The 21,653-nt window shown below is 46.6% G+C and overlaps 2 protein-coding genes across 2 annotated transcripts; one reads left to right on the top strand and one right to left on the bottom strand.

Annotated features, from left to right (window-relative positions):
- The first annotated feature begins 825 nt into the window (after positions 1-825).
- Positions 826-1,785, top strand: LOC135987368 (taste receptor type 2 member 9-like). The gene has a single exon (XM_065632233.1). It carries the CDS (start codon positions 832-834, stop codon positions 1,783-1,785), a length of 954 nt encoding a protein of 317 aa, XP_065488305.1. The 5' UTR covers positions 826-831.
- Positions 1,786-7,255: 5,470 nt separating this feature from the next.
- On the bottom strand, positions 7,256-16,735 carry ANKRD66 (ankyrin repeat domain 66). The gene is made up of 4 exons (XM_065631186.1): positions 16,694-16,735; positions 13,409-13,569; positions 11,811-12,039; positions 7,256-7,486 (listed from the first exon to the last, which is right to left on the bottom strand). The coding sequence occupies exons 2-4, from the start codon at positions 13,545-13,547 to the stop codon at positions 7,303-7,305; spliced, it is 552 nt and encodes a 183-aa protein (XP_065487258.1). The 5' UTR covers positions 13,548-13,569; positions 16,694-16,735; the 3' UTR covers positions 7,256-7,302.
- Positions 16,736-21,653: the final 4,918 nt, after the last annotated feature.

Genomic DNA, 21,653 nt, shown 5'->3' with positions numbered 1-21,653 from the left:
CTGACCGGGGGTAGGGGAGGATGTGACTGTCAGCACCTTGGTACCACCTGAGTTGTGTACGTGGGGACAGGCACAGTGGGGCACAAAATGTGCTAAGGAGCCATCAACTGCCCCATTGAAGGCTCCGGATCTCAGGAGGATGTGCAACTGCCACGAAGAGATATTCAGTAGGGAGCTTTTTTTTGATCTATGCCCTTGAGTCCAGAAGTCAAGGGTGGCTCATGCCAGCTGACCATCAGTGGATTTTCTACTCCTGCAAGTTGTTTTCAGGAGGCTGATTTGGCAATTTCTCTGCAACTCTTCATTCTGCTGCTCTTCTGACAGGCAGGCTGGGAGGTGTCAGCTGATGGGTGATCTTCTGTAAATTTAGTTTCTGCTTCCTCTGGCCCTGCAGTGAAAGAGGACAGTGGCTCCTCTGACTGTCCTTTGCTGAGCAAATACCTCTGCGAGAGCACCGTAGGTGACAACGGGACAGAAGAACCCGGATCATGAATCCTGGCAATGACCAAACATGGGACTGTCACTAAATCACAACATTGTTCACTGCAGAAAAGCATCTACTTTGTTTATGTCACCGAACACAGGTCTTCTGAATGGAAATTCAAATATTGAAGACTGACACTGATACCAGGTAAGGGAATATCCAGCACATTTACATCCCTGCACCTGCCCTGCTCTGAATAGGAGCAGCACCAAAATCCCCACCACCACCAGCTCTATAAAGTGCCTGTTCCCACGTGTGACACCCAGGAAACAGCACCTGCCAACCTGCGCCAAGCATTGGTGCAACAACCTGTCTTTCGGGCACAGCAGCTCTACCCATCTTGGAGGATGGCAGCTTGTTATTCTCAAAATAAACTTAATGTGACTTCATATGACAACATGACTCTACTCGTCATCACACTTCAGGCATTCGCTGGCATGTGGATAAACGGCTTCATTGTTTCTGTGCTTTGTATTGCTTGGGTCAAAAAGAAAAGCTTTAACTCCAATGAGAAGATCTTGCTGTTTCTGGGATGCTGCAGGTTTTTGTATTTGTGCATCACATGGGTATATTCCTTTCTTCAAGCAATTTATCCTTCATGCTATCAGGTTCAACCCATACCCCAAATATTGACAGCTATTCAAAGCTTTCTAAATTCTTCCAATGTATGGGCTTCTGCCTGTCTTTGTGTTTTTTATTGTATAAAAATTGCAAATTTCAGGCACATCTTCTTCACCTACCTGAAGGCAAAAATTGACAGGATCGTGCCATGGCTGCTGTTGGTTTCAGTGCTTTCATCCCTGGTCATCGGCTTCCTTGTCTACGACATTGCTCAGGAAGTACAGTCTGGCAGCTTCAATTTCACCTCCCTAGGAAATTTGTGGAAACTGAGTATCAGAGTGGATGAACATTTTTTCCCTATTTTTTTTACCACCGGCTTGGGATTTGCCATTGCATTCATGGCAGTAATGTTTTCTGCCTTTCTCCTCCTCTTTTCTCTCTGGAGACACAAACTCAAGATGCAGACAAACTCAATGAAGAACCACAGCATGGATGTCCACATCAAAGCCATTAAATATATTCTGTCCTTCTTCTTCATTTATACCATTAACTTCACGTGTTTGGTTTTGGCACTGGCTTATGCCACGAAGGAGGCAGATGCTCTGATGTTTCTCCTTTCGGTAGTTCAGTATGCTTTTCCAGCTATCCATTCCCTTATTTTGATTTTCAGCAATCCCAAACTGGAAAAGGTACTGCTAAGGGCTCTGCCCTGTGTGAGGTGCAAGGTTTGCAAGAGATAGGAACTGTAATAAAAGCCGGAGCCCATTAAAAATGTTGATATTTTATTATAAAAAAACGAGTAATTTCTTGTCTAATGCAACTCTCCAGCCAGTATAGATGACACAGATGTTCTAACTTCACCATCTAAATCAAGAAATCTTCATTAAAATGATTTGAACTAAATTAGTATGAGTTAAATAAATTATTATTATAACTTCATTTAGATAAATCTTTGAGTTAAATTATTGTCAATCACAGAGTTATTCAGACCTCGTACATGGGCTGGCTGCAAAAGGGGAACAAGAATTCTGCAAACCTAAAAATGCTTCGGTATTTGCTGATTCAAACTACTTAACTAAACAGCATGTTTATATCTATTTTGTTTTACATTTATTTCTGCTGTGGCTGTGTAGTTCGTAATATTATGAGTTGTATCCACTATCTTGCCTTGATTTATAACTTATGTGTGAGTATGTTGACCACTATTACTCATCAGAGGTGGTTACTGGCTTCTAAACAGCAATGCAGAAATGGGTGCAGGTAGAGAGCCCACCTCCCACATCAGCCTTATGTGTCCTCTCTCTGCCCCAATTAGTGCAAAAAATGTGACTTCCCCTGCTCTGTGCAACTGCTCTCCTGGTCTGCTTTTGCTTTTTAATAGATCTGCTTTTACCAATGGACTCTGGCTCAGTAAAACATAGGGGAACCTGGGTTTTGTGCAAAGTGCGGTGTGGAATAAAGTCATGTTTTCGACTCGCAGTGACCCATGGGCAGATCTATGGGGTGTTCGTGCCGGGTGCTGGGCAGCTGGGGGTTCAGGTGGATCTGTGAGGCAAGCTCAAGGCTGCTCTGTGCTGGAGAAACCCAGTTCCAGGTGTCTCCAACAGACGCACTGCAGGACACAGCTCAGCCCATCGGCGATGCTGGTGGCTCCTCTGGGAAAATATATTTAAGAAAAGGCCAAAAACCCTGCCCAGCAGTAAGGAGTGAGGAAAATTGTGAGAAACAGTCCTGCAACAAACAGGGTCAGAGAAGGAAGGGGAGGAGGTGCCAGAGCAGGGATTCCTCACAGCCCATGGAGAGGACAATGGTGATGTAGGTTGCTCCTCTGACAGCCCATGGAGGACTATGGTGGAGGAGATATTCACGCTGCAGCCCATGGAGGACCCCATGTTGGAGCTGGTAGACATGACCTGAAGGACTGAAGCCCATGCAGACCCCACACTGGAGCAGGCTTATCCTGAGGGATATTCTCCTGTGTGAGAGATCCCACACTGAAGCAAAGGATGAACATGAGGAAGAAGGAGCAGCAGAGACAATGCATTACGGACTGATCATAAGATCCATTCTCCATTCTCCCAACCTGCTCGGGGGATGGATGTCGAGGAGCTGGGAGTGAAGGAGTGAAGTTGAGCCTGGGAAGAAGTGCGGGTGGAGGTGTCTTGGTTTTGTCTTTGTTTCTAACCATCCTGCTATATTTTCAATCGACAATAAATGAAATTGTTTTTCCCCAAATCAAGTCTATTTTGCCCGTGCTGGTCTTTGGCCAGTGATGTCCCTGTCTTTTTCTCAACCGCTAAGCTTTTCCATCTTATTTTCTACCCTGTCCTGTTGAGGAGCAAGAGCTGGGTGGGGGTCTGTGCAGCTGGCCAAGGTCAACCCACCACAGCAGGTTATCTAAACATGAAATAGTTTCAGCAGGAACAGAGTGGAACCCGAACTGTTCATTCCTTTCACCAGCTGAGGCCCAGAGGGACATCTCGCCTCATGTCAAATGCCAGGTGTGCATTTTTGATGCATCTCGGCTGGTTTTGTTTCTGCTTTTGTTTTAAAACACTCACCCAGAAGGAGTAAATTTGCTAGGTGTGTAGCCCAAACCTCAGAGGCTTCTTGAAGCTCTGCAGAATTCAGATATATCCCAAATGAGTCATCTCAGGTGTAGCATCAGCCCTTCTGGACATTGATTCATTCTATAAGAAGATGTTGAGCTTTCTCTCTCTGCTGCGTTTTTGAGAAAAACCTTCAAAGTATTTCTACTAGCAGAAGGCTTCTCAGACTTTCTTTTCCCCTGATAAAGGAGATGTGGTCACCTTCTAGGACAACAGTGTGAAGGACTCACTAATTTCTATGTATTCTCTATTAGAAATCAACCCAGAGGAAGAGTTTGTGCTCAGAGAACCAGTGGCCCTGGGACAGTAATTTGAAAAGTTGAAGTGAAGGTGAAAAAGCTTTGTTTGTAAGATTTTTAGTTTAAGAGTTGCCTTTTCTGTGGGCAAAAGAGCACTCCCTTCCTTCTTCCTCTCCATCCCCACAAAAATAGAAAGGGGAAGAGGTTAATAAGAAAGTAAGAAAGTGTTTTCAAACCAGTAGCTTTCACTCTTCTGGATTTTCCTGCAGTAGTAAAGTAAAAATACTACATTCATATTTTTCTGCTAAAAAGAAAGAGTTAGAGTGATCTGACCAAAATTAGATACTCAGAGCACATTGCCTTTAGCTGCAATTCAGACCAGATGACAAACTCCACCAAGTCTCAGTTCCACAGTACAAGACACCCTCCATCACCCACATTTCCCGAGGGATGCAGATCTTAAATAACTGATCTGGACACATGTCCACAGCCGAAAGGCCTTTAAAGGACAGGAACCGCCACACCTCCCTTCTTTCTCTGCTGCCGCTCAATGCAGATGATCCTTTAGCATGACAGTCTCAATCACTTTCACACAAAGACCACGGAAAATCCATCTTACTCCCTACATCCCATGCAACATCATCCCTCAAAAGCTCACATACCACAAGACTCAGCAGGCAAAACCAACATCTTGCAGATGTATCTTGGGCTGCATCACAGCGAGCATGTCCAGCAGGTGGAGGGAGGTGATTCTGCCTCTCTGCTCCGCTCAGGTGAGACCCCCCTGCAGTTCTGCGTCCAGCTCTGGTTCCTCAGCACAGGACACACATGGACCTGTTGGAGAGGGGCCAGAGGAGCCACAGAAATGATCCGAGGCTGGAACAGCTCTGCTGGGAGGACAGGCTGAGAGAGCTGGGGGTGTTCAGCCTGGAGAAGAGAAGCTCCAGGAGACCTTATTGTGGCCTTTCTGTACTTAAAAGGGGCCAATAAGAAAGATGGGGACAGACTTTTTAGCAGGCCCTGCTGCAACAGGACAAAGGGTGATGGTTTTAAACTAAAAGGGCAGATTCAGGCTAGACATGAGAAAGAAATTTTTTACAGTGAAGGTGGTGAAACACTGGCCCAGGTTGCCCAGAGAGGTGGTGGCTGAACCATCCCTGGACACATCCCAGGCCAGGCTGGATGGGGCTCTGAGCAACCTGAGCTGGGTGAAGATGTCCCTGCTCATGACAGGAGTGGCACTGGATGAGTTTTGAAGGCCCCTTCCAACCCAAACTATTCTATGATTCTATGTGCTTGTCACAGATGCACACCGAAACCAAACCAGACAGACAACAAACTCAAAGCAAAATTTATTCTAACTAAAATAGCACAGCAGAAAACCAAACCAGAAATAAGGATTATTGAAATCACTCATTACTCCAACAACATTACAACTACAGGTTCAAGATACTGCTTGGGAGCTAATTAGTTGTCTACTATGTAGACAGCACAGACAGGGCACAGGGAATTCCCAAAGCTTTGGAATGATGATTCAAAGCGGGCACTAACTCACTCACAAAGGAGCACTCTCAAGGGTAACCCAGATGTTATCATCACTCACAAACAGGGTGAGGGTGCTCAAGGACAGTCCAGAAAATATAATTACTCACCAAAAAGGTGAGGGGACTTTACCTCAAGGAGTTTCCTTTGGCAGCATCTCAACCCAAGGGAGAGCCCCTGACTACAGACCCACTGCTCCGAGAAGACTAACTCAACACGGAGGTTCTGGAGGGTTCCCAGAGGTTTAGAATGGATATTAGGGAAAATTTCTTCACAGAAAGGGTTGTCAGGCATTGGAACAGTCTGCCTGGGGAAATGATTGAGTCACTATCCCTGAAGGTGTTTAAAAGATGCCTAGATGAGGTTCCTAGGGACATGGTTTAGTGATAGTGTCAGGTTAATGGTTGGATTTGATGAACCTGAAGGTCTTTTCCAACAAAAATGATTCTATGATCCTGTGTCTCTGCTTGCACTGTCACTAATTCAACAGCCAGGCCAACTGTGAATGGAGTTGACATGTGATATGGCTTAAAAAGTGCAAAATGACAAAAGACAAATCTGGAGCTTGACTTGTTTGTCCAAACATAGGCATCTCAAGTCCTCTGAGGCATCCTAGGATATCTGAGACATCTGCATGGGGTTGGGAGCTGCAGCAGAGGATCTTCTGGAGACCCGCAGGGTCAGACTGGGTACTTGAGAGCATCTCCAGTGGCATTAGGCACTTCTTTGTAGACAGTTGAATTAATCCCTGGAAATCTAGAAGAGGGAGATGGATCAGAGAGTTGTTAGTTGTGATTGCGATGCCTGACTGTTGTGGTTGGGTGTGAAGGACCCCTGTAACCAAGGCACTGCAGAAGGACCAGGTTTGGGCAGTGGAGAGGTAGCAGAGGGGAAGGGAGGCAGACACAGCATGGGAGGGGAAGTGGACACATAAAAGATGTCAGAAGTCAATACAAATGGCTGCCTAGTGCTGGCATGGAATGGAAAACCACTTTGGGTCAAATTCAATTTTTTATGATTGAGAAGTGAAACAGTTAAAAATGCTTTTTCCATGGAAAGTGTTGATGAGCAGAGGGATAGCTCAGGACAGGTTCCACAGCATTCCTATGAGCATAGACATAAAAACGGCTGGCGGCACTGCTAAAAATAAGGCAGTGCTCTGTCTTGGCAGCCACAGGTGTCTGAAAGCAGTCATGACGGAGAATGTTTTCCCTTCTGCTGGGCCAGGAATGATAGACTGTTAGTCGCATGCGTCCAGTAGAAGGTCAACATCAATGTCTCCTTCAGCCAGAAGAAGCAACTACACCCCACTCCCAAAAGGATAGGCAACACCAGAGACTACAAGCCCCTGTAGAGCCTCCTGGTTGACTCAGGACAAGAAGCAACCAAGCAAAAGCCACAGACATCACCAGAGTTAGCAAAACCACAGTCCCAGATGCTTGCCTGAATCAATTAGGAGCAAAACCAATTCTTTCTCAGACAATATGGGTAATTGCTGTCCTTTCTGTAAATCTGTACATTTCAGTGACTTAAAATGTTACTATATTTAAATATCTTCAGCAGTTTTCTGATATTTGAGATCTGATACATATACAGGGCTTTTCAAAAAGATGGACCAAATTTGAAATCACTCTACCTTTGAAATTGGTCAATCTTTTTGAAACACTGTGTAGACAAACTGACAGACAGAAGCACTTCTACCAGTTCCCTATTACTGACAGTATTTACAGTACATCACAAAAATGCATTCTTGTGGCCATCTGTTTCTCCTGTTCATCCATATTTCACCCTGTGGATGCATCCGAGGTTTGTCAGTGTCTTTTCTACAAATTGTGAGTTGTCAGGGGCACCAAATAGGCAAGGGACACTACTGCTTCCCCTTATTTTTTTTATTTTTCTTTGGAGCGGAGGATGTGTAGTTCTCCCGAGAACACGGTGGGTTTCTCCTCTTAAACTCTTCTTTCCTGAGTTCCCAGTCTTCATCCCTCTGGTCTAAGGGGATTCCTTTCATCGCAGCTGTCCTGCGATAGTTCTGGCTCTCCACCTCTGCTCTAGGGAAGAAAGCAAGAGGGCACCTTCAGATGCACAGTCACACCATCGTTCTTGAGTGACCCTTCTACAGGATCAAGAGATCATTTATTCATATCATCAAACCACTGTCGGTGGCAATACATAAGAAAACACTGAGGCTCAACCCAAATCCAACAGCATTCGTCGCCCCAAGTGACCAGCTACTCACTGAGAGTTGGGCTGAAGTGGGAAACCTTCAGTAAGTGTCTACGGTGAGATCGGACTTTTACCATTGGAATCATAATTTTAACCATAAAAAGCTTTCAAAGACTGATATTGTGAATTTGGGTGCTGTTAAATAGACTTAAGCACATTTAATGCAATTGCACACGGTATATTAACTCACTGCAACTGCAACATTTCCACTTTCATTCATTTTTTGTACTGCTTATTCATAACTACTAGAAATTCCTAATGCCAAAACATCAGATCTGAAGATGGTTGGAACTTGGGAGGATTTTTACGTCATTATTCTTTACAGACAACCTTTTAAAATCAGAAATTATCTAGTCCTAATCCAATTCAGCCCTGAAATTTTGCTAAATTTTGCATTCAAATCCAGAACTAAAGTTGACAATTTGTCCTCACTTCTGTTTTTTAAATAATAGCTTGAATTAAACAATGTTGTAGAAATAAGGCTGTGCTGCGGAGGTTCAAATTTTGCATGGGAAACCATTATGTAGAAAATACCATTTTCACCAGCCCAATATCCCCATATGCAAATCATTCACAACTCTCCTTTGGTTGCTGGGGTTTTTAGATGGGTTTTTCAAGTTGTCTCTATGATTTCAAGTGTGTGAAACCTGTTGGATGTCAGACACTGAACCACCATTCACCCAAACTCCGGGATTTCCAAGTCAGCAGTGAGTTTGCTCTTAGCATCCGTAATTTAACAAAGTTGTCATTGTTTTTCTGATATTCATATTCTTTCTATTAAACAAAATCAGACTCAGATCTTCAGTGAAGGACACTGTACAAGATGGTAACCTGAAAATAAACATAATTCACTATAATTTTCCTTATAGCCTTGAAATGTTAATGGTTTTCATTACACTTCCCATTGTGAACAACCAAAGCAAATTAAAAACCACTTTCATCAAGACCAAAATCAATACACTTTGAGCAGTAGTGAGTTTTTTATTTTATTTTTTTAATCATCTTAGTTGTGGTTTTGTTAATCAGAGCTCTAAAATGTTTTTCCTATTAAGTACTGTTAACTTTCTCTTTACGAACTTTACATGTGCCTGGCACAGACAAAGTAATTATTTTGGAAAAAAGTAACCTTAGACTAAAAAATAGATAGCTGCTTTCTGCCTTTTGTAGGCTCTGGGGTATTTCGAAAGGATGAGTACATTAGTCTTTCATTCCAAGTCATATAACACAGAATCGTGGAATGGTTTGGGTTGGATGGGACCCTTTCCTCCTACTGTCTGATTTTGTAGGTACTCGGTATTTATGGAGCTCTGTCAAAACCACCATCACATATTGGGAAAAGTCCTTTTTTCTGTAATACAGCAGCTTGGTCACATCAGAGCAATGCTGTCCTGGCTGAGAGCACAGAGTAAAGCCAGTGGCTTCACACAGATGTGCTGCGTGGCGTGGACCTACTATATATATCTATGTATACACACGTACATACATATATACATACACATGCACAAACATGTTTGAGAGAGATGGTTGATGCCCCATGTCTACCGGTGTTTAAGAGGCATTTAGAAAATGTCCTTAATAACGTGTTTTAACTTTTCATCAGCCCTGAAGTGGTCAGGCAGTTGGACTAGATGATTGTCGCAGGTCCCTTCCAAATGAACTATTCTATTCTATTCTGTTCTGTTCTGTTCTGTTCTATTCTATTCTATTCTATTCTATTCTATTCTATTCTATTCTATTCTATTCCATTCCATTCTATTCTATTCCATTCCATTCCATTCCATTCCATTCTACTGTATTATTCTATTCTATTTTGTTCTGTTCTGTTCTGTTTTATTCTATTCTATTAACTGCTACCAAGGGCAAGAAACCTCTTTCTGTATACTTTTTAATATATAGCAGGAGCCTTTGGTGTAGTTTCAACGCTCGGCACTTTGCAGAGAGGCTGGTGGCAGGGATGTGCTGCAGGTCTCTGTGCCACTCACCACCATCCTCAGCAGCTCTCACAGCATCCAGGGAAAAGCCCATTTTGTGCAAAAAAAATAAATAAATCTAATGCAAATTACATGTTTTTTACTAAGAAGCAGCTGTGTTTTGAAGGCTGTTTCCTGTCCTTTGCATGTCCATGCAAACCTCGGTGAGTGGTATGGATATTCTGTAGCACAATATTCCTAATATTTACATGTTAATAATATTTACATGTTGATACATGTAATATTTCCATGTTGATGCAAACAGTCCTCGGCACAGAGCAGTGGCTCAGCCCAGGTAGGCTGGAGTATCTTCATGCAGCTGGCAACATCTGGGGTCAGACACACAGTGTGCAAGGAAAATGGGGGCGCTCAAAGGGGCTGAATTGGGATTTAGGAAGGATCTGGATGCTAAAAGCCCTGTTTGGATATGCATGTCAGCCCTGCATTTGGCACAGACTGTTATTTTCAAAATTGCCTTTTCTCTCTTTTTTGCATGACAGGCAAACCTCCGAAACTGGCGGTGATGCTCTGTAACAAAATATCCCCCATATTTGCATACCAACACCACAGACACCGTGAGCAGAGGGCAGACCTACTCCACGGTGTGCAGACACACGCTTCACTTTCTGTCTGCAGCACAGGGCGGTTCTGCCCAGCTCCCACCAGAGCCGTGGAACACAGCCTGACCATGGACATCACCTCTGGGACCTTCTGCACACCCGAACGGGCAGAAGATAAATGTGATCATGCCACAAATGCCAGTAATTCCTCCTAGCTGCCTCCAGGTTTACTGACATGAGGAAGTGAAACTGTTGCAGGAGGGTGAAGGTGTCCACTGTGGTTATAAACTATAGTGGTTGGGTTTAAAAAAAGGGTTCCTGAGCCCCGATGATAAACTCTTGGCTGCCAACAGGCAGTGTCGTGGCTGTGAGGTGATCATACAGGTTTCATTTGGCTTAGGAAAGACCTTGAGGTGCTGGAGTGAGTTCAGAGAAGGGCAATGAAGCTGGTGAGGGGTCTGGAGCACAAGTGTGATGAGGAGAAGCTGAGGGAGCTGGGGCTGTTCAGCCTGGAGAACAGGAGCTGAGGGGAGACCTGATCGCTGTCTGCAACTGCCTGAAAGGAGGTTGGAGCATGGAGGGGGTTGGTCTCTTCTCCCAAGGAACAAGTGATAGGATGAGAGGAAATGGCCTCAAGTTGCACCAGGGGAGGTTCAGATTGGATATTAGGAAACATTTCTCCACAGAAAGGGTTGTCAGGCATTGGAACAGGCTGCCCATGGAAGTGGTGGAGTCACCATCCCTGGAAGGGTTTAAAAGATGAGCTTCTTAGGGACATGGTTTAGTGCCAGAGTTAGGTTACGGTTGAACTTGATAATCTTATGGATCTCTTCAACCAAAGTGATTCTATGATTCTATAAAATGTCCACAGCATGGGCATTCAAACCATCTTCCCAGCTATTAACTTGCCCCAGCCATGCTCCTGGCCGAGCCATGCAGCCACGGCGTGAGTCAGGCCAGCACATGGCTCTGAAAGAGACGTTTTCCACCTTAAATTAGTCATTCACCTCAGAAAACCCTCCATCAGCTACGAGTCGCCCTAGGCTGTTGCCGACATGGCACAGAGCAGGATGTCAATCATCCTGTCAATCATTCTCCCAGCCGCCTCCACAGGCACCGCGTCGGCATCATCCCGGCAGTTCCCTCATCCTTGCTGCCACCTCACCGTCACGGCTCTGGTGCGTGGCCAAGTGCACGGCACATGTGACAGACTTGGCAGGACTTGATAAGCAGGATTTATCGGTGAGATTAGTGCAAAAATGACAGCATTGAATAGGTGAGCAATTATTATAAATGATTAATCTAGGGGAACAGGCCTGCAGACCTCTCCCTTTCTAGGATAGAAAATATTTAGCTTTTCTGATATAGAAACTGAGCAAGCCAAGAACTGAGAACTGTATAAAGAAATAGAAGAAAGTGCCTTATTCTCAAAGAACCGGCAAACCTGAGTATTTGCTTATTTATTAATACTTCTTGTGTCTGATGGCTTTAATAGGCTTTAGGTAAAAATATAAGTAACACACTCATATTTGTTCTGGTCCTTTCTATAGCAAGTCAATTTAATTTTCACCGCTGCAGCCCCATCAGCCACCATGGTGGTTCTGGCCATCGCCACTCACCTTTCCAAGAACCTGGAGCAGTCCTGGTGCCCGTAGATTTCCGCGATCCTCTTGGGAGTGTCGCCGAAGAGGTCGGCCGCGTCCATGGCGGCGTGCAGGGAATGAAGGGTGCGGAGCACCCCCAGCCTCCCCGATTCGGCAGCAAAGTGAGCCGGGGTCCAGCCCACATCGCTCCGCAGGCAATGCCGGGCACCGTGGTCCACCAGCAGCTTGACCAGCTCCGATTGCCCTTGGTTGGGCAGGAAAACAGGGAGAGAAGATGCACCTGCATTAGACTTTGTACCTTCTGGATGCAGAAGGTCACATACAGTTGATCGTAATTCCCTCAGTCATGTAATGATGGATTCTACCCATGATCTGTCCCTTTGATTTATCCAATAAATGATACCTGTTAGAAAACACGGATTTTTTTTTTCCCAAACTAAACTGCTTCCAGAAGTATTTTGCAACAAAATCAGCAATATAATCAAAAAGCTTTCTACTAATTTCTGAACAGCACATCTCAATTAGTTATTGACGGATTGGCTGTCGACTATTTCATCGTTTCATTTTCGTTTTTAGTTCAACGCAAAATAAAATTTAAACATTAAAAAACTGGAAAACCTGTAAGCAGCTTTACTAAAACAAAGGTTTGTTTGATAGAAGACAGAGAAATTACTCATTTTCATTTAGCTTCATATTCTTCTAACTTGTGGAATTGCTTAAAGAAGCAAAAAAATTATTTCTTTCCCACCTCACACTGCCTTAACTGAGCTAGATCCTTCCCAGTGGCACCTAGGCCAGGCCAGTCTCTCATCACCATTTTCTTAAATAACTCAATTCCCTTTGCTGCTGCCCAAAGGAGTAATAATCCATCGGGACAAAAGTAAAACATGGTGCCAAGTGTAAACCAGCAAATCACACACCTGATTTCTGAGCAAAGAGAGATACCATGACATGAGAACCCAACATGTAACAAACACCCTAACATGGAGGAGTAAAGGCCCAGTTTCCCATTTTACACTGTGTACAACTATACATTATATGCTGTTGCATTCCTCTCTTTTCTGGGTTGAAACGAGATATTTTACTTTGACAGTTCTGATGGTGAGGGACCAAATGGGAGCTGCAAACAACTCTGGTCCTGTGCTGTTCAGGTGGGATAAAGGGAGTGCAATGTATAACACATTGTGATTATTTTGTTCTATTTGGTTTGATAAATACCTGGTTTAAATACAGTGGGTTTGACTTTCTGCTCATTCATGCAGGTGTATGTTAGAAATAACTACTCTGAACTCTATGAAGCCACCTCTTTGAAAAGTAAAGTGAGGGACAAGCAGACATGCTGTATGTACACATCATGTACATGGTAAACTTTCACATGTGATGGAAAAAAAAAAGCTAAAAAATCACTTTGATGGTAATCCCATAAACTATTTTGAAGGCAAAGTTCCCATTTAAATTGGTATTTTGCTCTTTTTCCTCATTAAGGACAAAAGCATCAGATATGAGCTGTGACTATCACCAGCATCAATTGCCATCGTAGCAAGATGTAATTACAATCAGCATCATTTTTCACAAAGCTAACGCAGAAGCGACAGGGCAGAGGGTGCCCTTACCTTTCGCAGCAGCCCAGTGCAGCGGGGTCCTGTCGTGCCAGTCGACATCCTTGTGATTCGGGTCGCAGCGCCCTGACCTCAGAATCTCCTCCGCCAGGTCGTAGTCCCCCACAGCCACGGCCTCGTGGAGCTCCGTCATGCCGCAGGCTTCAGAAAGGCGCCTGGTGAAAGGGGGACGGTTGTTTAGTGAGTGTTCACTGGTATATCAGCTCTTCCCAAGAGCAATTTTAACAGAACGAGCAGCATCTGGATTAAAAATGAGAATGTGGGAAACTGGGATTTATCAAAAAAAAAAAAAAAGAAAGAAAGAAAAAAAGGAATGATAGGAAGAAAACAAATAATTTATCCTCAAACCAGCGAACACAGACTGATGGTGATGTTTAATTTAGCCAAAAATCTGAAGTGAAGTGCAGCCCTTTATATGAAGGACAAAACCACATCGCATTTCTCAAGGATGTTGCTAATGAATGGTCGGCTCAGGCCAAACATTTGCCACAGGTTTGTTGGTTCTCACTTGCCATGGAAACTGGCTCCTCCCTTGCCAGTGCTGCAGATCCATTACTCGCAGCATTTTATTGCAATGGAAGAAATGTCTGCGTAAGTATCTTCTGATTTTATTTGGTGCAAATAATGTAGCTATGCCATGCTGCTTAAAAATCTCACCTCCATAGCCGTGTTTTGGAATTTCTAGTCACATGCAACAGATCCCTATCAAGAAACGCAAGTAGATCTCCAGCCCCAGCAGAGCTGCGGATTTAAACAATTATGCCTGTGCTAGGGGATATTTCCTTGCTGCTTTTCTGGCAAGGAATTTAAACAGCTTGCAAGGATCACTATGGTACCCAGAGGATGGAAATACTGCAATATTTTCTCCAGTCTGGCCAAATCAATGGGGAGAAAATTTTTATATTCTCATATCAACAGCTGGTCTTGAGTTAATTAGTCCAGTCCCACTCATAAACCAGAAGACTTTTAGGATTTGCTCCAGCTTTTGTGTTGCATTTACTTCATAGAGTAATTTTCGCAGATTGAAAAGAGTGTGATTTCCATGTTCAGCGTGTTGGAAAGGACCAACACTGGAGCTTGTAGGGGCTGATGTGACGGAACGTTCACAATCCCAGGGGCTACAGTACTTAAACAGGGCCTGTAAGAAAGATGGGGACAGGTTTTTTAGCAAGGCCTGTTGCAACAAGGCAAGGGAGGTTCAGGCCAGACATGAGGAAGAAATTGTTTACAATGGGGGTTGTAAAACACTGGCCCAGGTTGCCCAGAGAGGTGGTGGATGAACCATCCCTGGAGACATCCCAGGCCAGGCTGGACGGAGCTCTGAGCAACCTGAGCTGGTGAAGATGTCCCTGCTCATGGCAGGGGTGGCACTGGATGAGCTTGGAAGGTCCCTTCTAACCCAAACCATTCTATGATTCTACATGCTGGGAGCCAGAGGTGGATGAGGCCATTTCCCTGCTTCCATAGACATCCCAACCACATCCCAAATCCAGGCTGGAAAGACACACCACCATCTCCACCCTACTTTCTTGTAAGAAAAAGGTGAGATACAGAGGTCAGAGGGAATCACAGCCTGCTTCAGCAGGTCCCCTGACTTATGTGTTTGGACTCTGTAGACCAGATCCAAGAGAAAGACCCATGTGTGGCTTATACTGAGTTTGACTGCAGCATATTTGGAAATATCTGGATATATCTGCATATATTTAAAAATATAATAAATTTTGGAGCTCCTCAGTGGGCCACAAAAGTATCATTGGCTTTGTCATGTCTCTGTTACTTTAACCACTCATGCACGACCTCCTCCTCTTCATTGTCTCTCACTAACCTTCAGAGTTGTCCTCCAAGGCCTTTCATCAGCATTAAATCTATCCTGAAAATGTTAGACTTTAATGCATCCAGTGAGTGATGGACAAAAGTACAGAAAAATAAATCTTGGACCTTTCCATGCAACTTTCTTATTCTTTTCCAAAGAAATGCCAACAAAATTCAAAGCTTAAAAATATAACTTAAATTTCACGCACCTTTGTGCTCTGCTAGCTTCACATCGTACCCACCCACATCCATGCAAAGGAAGAGGAAGAAAAGCCAATGATCCCACCCCAGGAGCTCAGCAGCTCTCCAAAGAGACAGTCCATGGGTGCAGCTTCACAAGAAATTTAGGTCAAGCCAAATTTTACCTTCCCTCCCCTCCTTGTCATCATCTTTTGCAAGCCTTGACACTTATATGCTTGTTTCCTCACCTGGATCAACCTCTCAGAAAACTAATCTTTTATTTTTGGTGATGGTTTTAGGGTTAATTCCCTAAATTCAGCGTTATCAGGCTGCACAAAGTGGGAGGTTGCTTAAAAACCACCGCATCAGTAGGGACCTGCGCTTGATGCACCTTAAATCACTCCAAAAGTTGCACTGAAAAGTGGGATTGGCTTCCTTAGTGTGTTATTACAGAATCACAGCATGGTTGTGGTTGGAAGGGACTTCTGGAGATCATCTAGTCCAACCCGCCTGCCAAAGCAGGTGCACCTAGAGTAGATTCTGGCTTCTCATACAGCCAGAAGAAAATATTTTGATTTTCCTGGAGGGACCCTGAGCCAAAAGTCTCCCCGCCTTGCCCAGCCATAAGGTCGCAGCTCCTCCATGGGATGCTGTGACCCATCCGGGGGGATTTTCTCACAGGGATCCCGGTGCTTGACCCAGCCCGATGCCACCACGCTCGGCAGCACGGAGAAAAGCCAGAATTTCACAGCCACATGCAAACAAGCCCATATCTAAACCCGTCCCTGCCCTGCAACGGCACATCCCGGCGTCTACGCAGCCGCCGGGTGCTCCGGGGTGTGTTTTTGTGGAGGGGGGATGGCTCCATGCCAGAAACTTGTTTTCCAGGCCCGGCGAAGATGTCTCCCAGAAAGATCGTCTCATCTGAAAACTAAGGCAAAGTTTGGTCCCTCCCCTTCGGGGCCAGCCCGGCAGCCGCTCTGCCCGCCCGAGCCGCGTCCTCCCGCCGGAGCAGCCGCCTCTCGCCCGGCTCCGCGGGGCCGGGGCTGCCCGAGGGGTCCGTCCTGCTCCTCCGGCCGCTGGGACGGGAGCGGAGGGTGGCCGGGACACCCCACGCCAGGTACGTGGTGCGCCGAGCTCTGCCGAAGCGGGGAAAAGGGTCTGGGGAGAGCACGGGGAGGAGCAACAGTCATGCAAGCGGGATTTTAAGGAGATGTTTTTTGCGCAGCTTGCCGGGGATCCTGCTCCTCGGTTGCAGCCCAAAGCCTGTCCCCAGTGGGGTCTCACGCTCTGCTCGAGGGATCGTGCTCCTCCTCTTCCTCCCTTCCAGCCCCTTATCTGGCCTCAAATCCCTGCGTGTCTCCGCGGAGGGGCTGGATTTGTCCCGGGTCAGATGCAAGGGGGATACGGTGGACATTGGCCCTTCCTGGCTGCGTGTACAGCCGGCGATCCGGGAAAAGGGGAATCGAGTTTTTCCGCGGGGAAAAGTAACCCCCCTCCTGAGACAGACAAAAGCAAACCCCCCTCCTGACACGGACTAAAGTGACCCCACTCCTGACACACGGACTAAAGCAATCCCACTCCTGGCAGGGACAAAAGCAATCCCACTCCTGGCAGGGACATGCCCTGCGTGGGATGGGAAGCAGCAGTCCCTGGCTGCAGCAAGGGGAACTCAGACTGGATGGACGGAATAAAAAAAAGTCACAGCGAGGGGTGATTAAACGCTGCTTGAGGTGTGCAGCATGGAGATATGCAAAACCGAGGTGTCCCCGTGTGTGTCCTGCTTTGACCAGGGGTTTGGACTAGGTGATTTCCAGTGGTCCTTCTCCACCTAAATTCTTCTGGGAGGTCGAGCAGGAGGTTTTGGGTGCTCTGCCCGCACGGTGTTCATCGCCCCTAAACCTGGCATCTGCAAGATGGATGACTCTGCGTTACCCTGCGCCCTGGCTCCTGTTAGAGCTGGTGGGGAGAGAGACGGTGGTTTAAGCCTGATGAGCTCAGATATAGGTGACAAGGTGGTGGACTGTAACGTTAGATGAACCCGTCGGGAGAGCCCGGCTGTACTTTACCCCGTGACACAACCATCTGAGCCGCTGCGGTGGCTCTTCAGGGTACGAACTGAGGGTGGCAATGCCATCCGAACTTGCACATATCAACCATGCCGACATGATTTACAGCAGGCAAAAAGCTGTTGTGCTTGTATTGGCTGGGATAGAGTTAATTTTCTTCATAGCAGCTGGTATGGGGTTATGTTTTGGATTTGTGCTGAGAAGTGTTGATAACACAGGGATGTTTTCATTATTGCTGAGCAGAACTTACAGAGTCAAAGCCTTTTCTGCCTCTCACCCCACCAGTGAGTAGGCTGGGGCTGCACAGGGACTTTGGAGGGGACACAAGTGGGACAGATGACCCCCACTAACCAAAGGGATATTTCATACCATATGACATCGTGCTCAGTATATAAAGCTGGGGAAAGAAGAAGTGTGTGGGGGGGGAACATTCAGAATTATGGCATTTTGTCTTCCCAAGTAACCCTTATACGTGCTGAGGCCCAGCTTTCCTGGAGGTGGCTCAACACCTGCCTGCCCATGGGAATCAGTGAATGAATTCCTCGTTTTGTGTGCATAGCTTTTGCTTTACTTATTAGACTGTCTTTATCCCAAAACCACGAGTTTTCTCACTTTTACCCTTCTGATTCTCTCCCCCATCCCACTGGGGGGAGTGAGCGAGTGGCTGTGTGGTGCTTAGTTGCCAGCTGGGGTTAAACCACAACAGACTTACTGTTGGGGACACGTGGGATCCTCTAATGGGCAGCTCTAGGAGGAAACGAGAGGTGCTCAAATCTCCATGTCTGGCTGTCGTTAGTGGTTTCTCTGTCTGCTGGAAGTGAGAAAATTCATCTCTTTGAAATCACAGAATCACAGAATGTTAGGGATTGGAAGGGACCTCAAAAGATCATCCAGTCCAATCCCCCTGCCAGAGCAGGAACACCCAGATGAGGTTACACAGGAAGGTGTCCAGGCGGGTTGGAATGTCTGCAGAGAAGGAGACTCCACAACCTCCCTGGGCAGCCTGTTCCAGTGTTCCGTCACCCTCACTGAGAAGAAGTTTCTTCTCATATTTAAGTGGAACCTCTTGTGTTCCAGTTTGAACCCATTGCCCCTTGTCCTATCACTGGTTGTCACCGAGAAGAGCCTGGCTCCATCCTCCTGACACTCACCCTTTACATATTTATAAACATTAATGAGGCCTCCCCTCAGTCTCCTCCAAGCTCAAGAGCCCCAGCTCCCTCAGCCTTTCCTCACACGGGAGATGCTCCACTCCCTTCAGCATCTTCATTGCCCTGCGCTGGACTCTCTCCAGCAGTTCCCTGTCCTTCCTGAACTGAGGGGCCCAGAACTGGACACAATATTCCGGATGAGGTCTCACCAGGGCAGAGTAGAGGGGAAGGAGAACCTCTCTGACCTACTAACCACCCCCCTTCTAATACACCCCAGGATGCCATTGGCCTTCTTGGCCACAAGGGCACAGTGCTGGCTCATGGTCATCCTGCTGTCCACCAGGACCCCCAGGTCCCTTTCCCCTACACTGCTCTCTAACAGGTGGTTCCCCAACTTATACTGGAACCTGGGATTGTTCCTGCCCAGATGTAAGACTCTGCACTTTCCCTTGTTATATTTCATTAAATTTTCCCCTGTCCAACTCTCCAGCCTGTCCAGGTCTCACTGGATGGCAGCACAGCCTTCTGGCGTGTCAGCCACCCCTCCCAGCTTGGTGTCACCCTCAAAATTAGCTAATATTAGTGGTGGTTGGTTGGAGCTTTCTGCAGTGGTGCTTGCAGAGAATTGAGAGGGGCTGTTCCCACTGGGGGAGGTACACTTGGATTTAGCTCTCGGATCCGTAAGTTTATGGGAAGACTGAACCCAAGTACCTCCTCCTGCTGACTCCAAAGCTGCTGCCTGCTGCTCCACCTGATGTCTCCATGTCCTGACCACACAGCAGGCAGGTTTTCCACCACCCAGGTCCTGCTTTGGGTCCAAACCAGCAAGCAAGAGTTGCTTCACTGCCTAAAACAGGGCATTTAAGAGCAGGGACCAGAAATGGGGCTCTCAGGTAAATGTCGTAACACTTCGGGGTGCTTTTTCCCCCAGACCCAGTGCATGTTGAAATGTTTTAGTATATGGTGTAGGAACTAGGGCGATCTCATGCCCCAGTGATGAGAACTGGCTCTTTGGCTCAATATCTCCCGTGCTGAATCAGGCAGGGGATGTACTTAAAACAGAGTATTGGAGCTCAACAAGGGGACAGTGACACCTCCATCTGCTGGAGAATGTCTCACTGGGGAGTGCGACCCAGATGAGCACATGGAAGGGCCCTGAGATGTGGCTGGGAGGCCCTGGCCAAACCCGGGCTGCAGGAGCATCACCCCAAAGGCTGGGAATCGCCCAGCTGCGCCATTGCTTCGCTCCATCTCCATACCTCACCTTGGCAAGGGGGATGTAGGTCCTCCCACTGCCCAGTGTGTCGTCTGTGCTCTCCGTGATGTGCTATCACCGAATTACTGAGGTCAGCATCACCTCTGCACTAAGCCACATCAAGATGTCAGGTGGGAGCAGCCTTTAAAATGTGGAGCATTCCTGCTTACTGGAAAAAAAAGTGGCTCAGATCTGTGGAAAAACACACATTTGCATTTCAGCGACAGCCTCAGCTGTTTACACCCTGCAAGACAAAAGGAGTCGGCGTGAAGAACTCTTCAGCTCCCCCACATTCCCCCACTTTGGCAGCCTGCAAACAAAGGACAAGCCAAGGCCAGGGAAGAAAAAAAAATAAATTAAAAAAAAGAAGGAAAAAAAAATAATACGGCCTGATAAAACCTCCCTGAGCACTGCTCACTATCCAGATGAGCTCCTGCACAGAACTGCTCGCTGTTTGCTTTGAAGGCTCTTGCCCTGCCCAGAGGCCCCACAGCCCCGTCCTCCCTCGCTGGGGAAGCTGGGACCCTCCAGCCCGCAGCTGCTGGGACGGACGCTCGTGGAGGTGGCAGAGATCGGGTTTTGTCAGACATGGGGACAGCTCATCCCGACACCAGCACCACCACCCTCTGTTCTCCTCCACCAGTACCTTTCCACAAGCTTCATGGAGATGCCTGAGGAACAGCAAACCCACTTCAGAAGGTGTTGGGAAGAAGCACAGTGACACCCATGACCCCATCCTGCTGCTCTCATGGGCATAATCACAGAATCATAGAATCAGTTTGGTAGGAAAAGATCCTAAAGATCACTAAGTCCAACCATTACTCCAACTCTGGCACTAAACCATGTCCCTAAGAACCTCATCTACGTGTCTTTAAACCCCTCCAGGGATGGTGACTCCACCACTTTCCTGGGCAGCCTGTTCCAATGCCTGACAACCCTTTCCGTGACAAAATTTTTCCTAATATCCGATCTGAACCTTCCCTGGCATAACTTGAGGGCAGTGAGGTAGATGAAGCTCGTAGGGACATGGTTTAGTGATGGACTCAACAGCGTTAGGTTAGTGGTTGGACTCTATGATCTTATAGATCTTTTCCAACCAACATGACTCTATGATTCTATAAGCTCTCCTGCCACAAGCCCCTGGACCACTGGAGGGGAGAGTTTGCAGGATCTGGCCCAAAATGCACAATGCCAAACCACGTCCCTGCCTGAGCTCACAGAGACCCACAGAAGCCAACACTGATTTCTACTGACGTTGGACGCAGTCTTGGGATTTTAAAAAAGCTTCCGTGTTTATCCAAGAGCCAGGAAAAGCTGTCGGAGCTGCTTCCTGCTCCCTTTCAATCCCCGGCTCCGGAGCCGCTGCGGGAACCGCCCGGCCACAGCCACAGCACGTCGGCTCTGCCAAACAAACTCAAACCCACAAGCTAAAGGCAAAAACACCATTAAGCATGAGGAAGCCATTATCTGCCTGATTGCAACCACGAGCAAGAATGTGGGGGTGCTGCTGCCAGATGTAACTTTCATTTTCGGATCTGGACGCCGCGGTGTTTATCGTGTGATAAACGTGGACCCGGCTGAGACGTGCGTGGGCTGGGGCTGTTAAAAGTTTAGAAGCCAGACACGTATCTCAGGTCTCAGCTACTGTAAAACCAGCGGGGACACAGACTTCCAGACTTGAGACAGACACAAACATATACAGACAGAACCTGATGCGTTTCTTAAAAAGCACACTAGGATTTGATTTCCAATACTGCAGGATGAGCGTGGGG

This window comes from Caloenas nicobarica, chromosome 3, assembly GCF_036013445.1.
Source record: "Caloenas nicobarica isolate bCalNic1 chromosome 3, bCalNic1.hap1, whole genome shotgun sequence".
NCBI classification, from domain to species: domain Eukaryota; kingdom Metazoa; phylum Chordata; class Aves; order Columbiformes; family Columbidae; genus Caloenas; species Caloenas nicobarica.
The sequence above is the reverse complement of the archived record's forward strand: the minus strand, read 5'-3'. Positions and strand labels throughout refer to the sequence as shown.